General features: G+C 50.6%; 1 protein-coding gene across 1 annotated transcript; it reads right to left on the bottom strand.

The window, feature by feature from the left end:
* Positions 1-2,538, bottom strand: ccdc177 (coiled-coil domain containing 177). The gene is made up of 2 exons (XM_071529111.1): positions 1,850-2,538; positions 1-1,792 (listed from the first exon to the last, which is right to left on the bottom strand). The coding sequence occupies exons 1-2, from the start codon at positions 2,536-2,538 to the stop codon at positions 1-3; spliced, it is 2,481 nt and encodes an 826-aa protein (XP_071385212.1).
* Between the last annotated feature and the right edge of the window lie 2,301 nt (positions 2,539-4,839).

The raw sequence follows: 4,839 nt of genomic DNA on the forward strand, positions 1-4,839 counted from the left end.
TCACTTCTCATCCAGGCTGGCTTTGAGCTGCGCCTCCAGGGCCATCTTATCAAAAGTACGCATGTTGGTCTCCTCCCGCACCCTGTCCCGCACGTGGAAGGAGGCGCGGGCCACGGACCGGGCGCTCTCCAGCACTGCCCGCTTCTCCTTGAAGATCTGCTCGCTCTTCTCCAGCTTCCTCTCGATGGACTGGAGCAGTTCCAGGCGCCTCTGTTTCTCCTCCTCCTCCACGCGCTGCCTGTTGAGCCTCTGCAGCTTCTCCTTCTCCTGACGGCTCTGAGTGGCCCGCTGGGCTTTCTCCTTGGCCTTCTCCTCGGCCACCAGCGCTGCCTGCTGGGCCCGCTTCTCTGCCTCCTTCACACGCGCCTCCAGCTGCTGCTGCTGCTGCCTCTCACGCTTCTCTGCTGCCTTGCGTGCTTTCTGGATTTGCTTCTCCTCACGCTTGGCCTTCTCTTTCAGCTCCTGCCCTCGACGCTCTACTATCTGTTCATAATTCTCAAGAGAGCGGCTAAGCTTCTCCTCTGCTGCCTTCCTGGCCTCCGTCCTCTCCTCCTCCTCTCGGCGGGAGATCTCCCGTATTATGGCGGCATGACGCCTTCTCTCCGCCCTGTTCAATCCCCGTCTGTCCTCCTGGGCTTGGTGCTCCTTCTCCTGCCTCTTCAGCTCGGCCATGGTGAGCTTCTCCTTTAGCAGCAGCCTCTCCTGCTCCAGGACGGCTGTCCTGTCCTCCTCCAAGGCCTTCAGGTTCTGCTCCTGCAGCGCTTTCTTCTGCTTCTCCTCCTGGGCCGCCTGCTGCAGCCTCTGCAGACGGCTGCGCTCCTGCTGCTCTGCCAGCTCCCTCCACCGCTCCTCGCTCTCTTCGGCCTGACGGAGTTTGGCGGCTGACGACTCACGTTCCTGCTGGCTGAGCCTACGTTGGCGTGTTGACACCTGGGAGTGCCACGCCCGCTGGCACTGCAGCACCGCACGCTGCTTCTCCCTGTCCTCCTGCTCCCGCCGCAGCTCGTCCATGCGCCGCTCGCTATCCCACTGAAGGTGAGCCACGTAGCGGGTCTGGCTCATGATGTCTTCTTCTTGGTATCTGGCAAGCATCAATGCTGCGATCTTGCGGTCACGCTCGGGCACAGCCTTCAGGCCTCGACGTTTTACCTCCTTAACTATGCGCTCCATTTTCTGTGTAGTCTGAGGAGAGTGGCTTAAGTCGCCCAGACTGAGGCTGCGGCCCATCAGGGAGTTGAAAGTGGCCAGGGTGCGCGCACGGGGACTGGAGACTTTAGCCCAGTGATCTCGTGCACCATCCCAACTGTAGGAAGAGGAGGCGCCTGACTCTGACGAGGTGCATGTTGTAGTAGTTGTGGTGTTGGAAGTGGAAGAGCAGACTGTGTCCATCCTCCGCTGTAAGGACTCCAGCGAATGGCTTTTTCCTCGCACCTTGGAATGAAGTCCTAGGTGTCCATTGTGCTGGGAGAATGGTCCTCCCGTTATGCCATTGAGAGGTTTTGCAGGAACTGCAGGCTTTGACACTGAGGATGTCAATGTAGAGTTGGCTCTGGGGAAGGAGGGGGGTTTGGGGGTTGATCTGGGGAAGGTGTTTGAGGATTTACTGCCAGAGGGCTTCCTGACTATTGGTGGAGGGCCAGATGAGACCGGTCGTGTAGCTTTGACTTGTTCAGGGGATGAGGACAATGAATGCTTAGCAGAGTAAAGGCCCTTGGAGGACAACATAGAGCTCATTGAACCAGTAGAAGACTGAGTAGAGCCGGTGTGGACAGATTTAGGGGAGGTACTAAGACTTGAGGGGGAGGCTTTAGATAAAAGAGTTGTACCTGTTTTGGAGGTCATGCCTGACGCTGCAGCTCTAGAGGATGCTCCAAAATCAGGGGCTGAGCTAGAGGTCACCGGCCCAGATTTAGAAGGCTGAGTGGAGCCAGAAGTGACTTTGTGCTGCTGCTCCACTGAGGAGGATGATGTGCTGCTGTTGCCATTGACTGCAGCCTGCAAGATCCTTCTCTTTTCCTCCCTAACAATCCTCTCCCTCTCCTCCCTGCACTGCCTAAGTTTAGCATGCCTGTCCCTCTCATAGACTTCAAACAGCCCTGTTGCAACGCGCATGGAGCGGCCAGGAGCCTCGCGGGCGAACTCAGCCAGCGGGCGGGGCAGGAGCTCCACAGGTTTGACCCCGCATCGAGCACACGCCTCCAGAGAGCGGGGACTAGTTAGCACATAGCGGCTGCCCTCTGCGGCCGGCGAGTCAAAGTTGTAAAGGTCCAGATGCAGCTTGGGTGATGGCTCTCTCTCAGTCTGAGTCTGTGGTTGCTGAGGTGAGGTCCCCGGAGAGGCGGCCTCTGGTGCAGTGTGGCAGGGGCTCGGCTCAGAGCTGCCGGTGGGCGGCGTCTCAAAACCGGCATCCTCTTCCTCCTCTGTTGCCATGCCATCACCCTGTTCTGGCAGCCGAGGGGCTTCGGTGGCCACAGTTGGTGGGTCAAGCTTCGGGCCTTTGCACTTGTTCTGATCCTCAACCTCCGAGGGGTCGACCATAGTTGGCTAATACTGCAGGTAGAGAGTGGGAGGAGACAAGAGGGATCAATGGAAAGGGGTTGTATGATACATGAGGGGGAGTGGATAAAATAGTGGAAGAGGTTTCAATCAGAGGATTATTGCATTCTGTCCAGAGCTTAAGAGAGATGCAGTCTGTGGGGGGAGGGTCATAACGCAGGTTCAGAAATGCATGCATGCATGCACACATATTCATGCACCCAATGATTTTAAACCAGATGAGACATTTTCCCTTTGGGGAAATTACATAACACATGAAAAACACCACATTCCTTTAATAGGGAATCTATTTTTGGAAGAGTTACTAGGTTGAAATAATTTGATTACTCATACAATATTTTTCACTCTATATCACACAGTCTACCCACAAATAGCTTAGAAATCATGCCAAGTCGTCTCACATACAAATTATCAAACAGCTGCTAATAGTAGCTTGATTAAAATAGCTTGGATAAGACACAGCAATCTGGTAAACAAGCACTGCACAAATCTATTATGTACTCCTGCTCACTATCCGGGGCTCACTACACCTCACAAACACTGAAGGCCTGTACTTTTTTATTGATAGAAGTAGGATGTAGGCCGAGAATAATTGCGCTTCCTAATAAATAAACGATTCTAGGCCGAATTTTGAAAATAAACTCCATCAAATATATGGCTAATATTTAGAGTGGTGTTACAAAGAACATTTAAACTGCTATTTCGTCCCATGAATTGCTTTCATTTGATGCGGTGGCGCACCACGCAAACATCCACTAACCTGCCAGTTTGCAAAACGTTTTCTAAACCGATGCTTTGTTCCGCTGTAATCCGTGCAGTCTCCCTTGTTCCCTGCATAATATCAGGTTTCAGAGAAAAAGGCTTTGGCCGTCGACCCAGCGATGGACCGTCACATCGTCGCAGCCTCCACCGACACGACAGACACAGACGGAGCCTTTCGCAGTCTGTCAGTCTGCTGGGCGCAAATGTCAAATCAGTGCCGTCCTGAATTCAATAAAACTCTAAAATCGACCGTAGAGGATAATACGAATTTACTTTCCACGATAAAAAAAAATGGGCTGAGTGTTTTCTCCTATCCCGTTTCCTCTGATCCTCCCTCGGCAATGTGCATCCAGTAAACATCAGCGGTCCACCTGCTGTTCAGCATCCCTCCATCTCGGGCCTGCTTAGCTCCGCCTGCTTGTGGCAAATATGCTAAAAATACTGTCTGCTCACTGCAATTAGCCTGCCATTTGTCCACCCAAGTTACATGTTCTCAGCTTTTAACAAAATATAATAGTGGTGATACAAGCCTTAAGCCAAGTTCCTTCTATAGGCCTATTTATAACATAGCCATTGTTCTGTGGATACATGTGGATAGTCTGTTCATAATTATTTCCCACAGTACCAAAACGATTTACTTCTTTCAAAATTGTTTTTCAGGCTAAAAAATGAGGCTTAAAGGTATTTTAAATATACAAATGCCCCAACAAATAAATTAGGCCTAGACACAAGAAATAATAAATTAACTTGACATGGTTTTACAGAAGTTCAAGGGGAATCCTTTTACTGATATCAAATAAAAAAATATTAATGTGCATCATATCTATAAATAGACAAAAAAAAATCTCTGGCCGGGCCATAAAAACTCACTTCACCGTGCATAATAGATGCCATCTGCCATCCCTCCCATGTCGGAACTGGACTAGACTGTAATTACTCGAAACAGCCACTAGAGAGCTCCATAATGTCGTAGATTAATGCTTTGGTTTTCTCTGCCCTCCAATCAGCCAATCAGCATCAGGAGCGTCTATGAGAGCTGATATGCGACCTGCTGTGTATGTTTTAATGGTGGCTGTAAGTATGACGTCACACCTAGAGGACATGTCTGGGTTATAAGAACAATATCAAGCAATTTTAACCACATGTATAGCTAGACCCTGATGACAGCAAAAACAACTGTCACTTCACAGCGGGTCCTGGGTTCAATTCCCAGCTCTGCCTGGGTTTCCTCCCACAGTCCAAAGACATGCAAGTCAGGTGGATTGGAGACTCTAAATCGCCCATAGGTGTGAATGTGAGTGTCTGTATCGGTGTTAGCCCAGTGATGGACTAGTAACCTGTCCAGGGTGTTTCTCCGTCTTCCCCCAAATGCATGCTGGGAATGGCTCCAGCTCCCCATGACCCCGAATAAATGGGCAAAGATAATGAATGAATTAATGAAAATCAACATTAACACTGGGGATATTTGGCATCTAATATTATACTTTACTGATACTTTATCGCTGCAGGGAAGTTGTCTTT

This window comes from Centroberyx affinis, unplaced genomic scaffold (genome assembly GCF_046629955.1).
Source record: "Centroberyx affinis isolate AG114_WGS23_722 - 3 ecotype Tasmania unplaced genomic scaffold, CSIRO-AGI_Caff_v1 ptg001765l_1, whole genome shotgun sequence".
Lineage (NCBI taxonomy): Eukaryota > Metazoa > Chordata > Actinopteri > Beryciformes > Berycidae > Centroberyx > Centroberyx affinis.

Coding starts and splice junctions, on each gene's coding strand:
- ccdc177 (XM_071529111.1), bottom strand. CDS start 2,538: ATGGTCGACCCCTCGGAGGTTGAGGATCAGAACAAGTGCAAAGGCCCG. Junction 1,793..1,849: donor GCATCCTCTAGAGCTGCAGC/GTCAGGCATGAC, acceptor CTCCCCCTCAAG/TCTTAGTACCTCCCCTAAAT.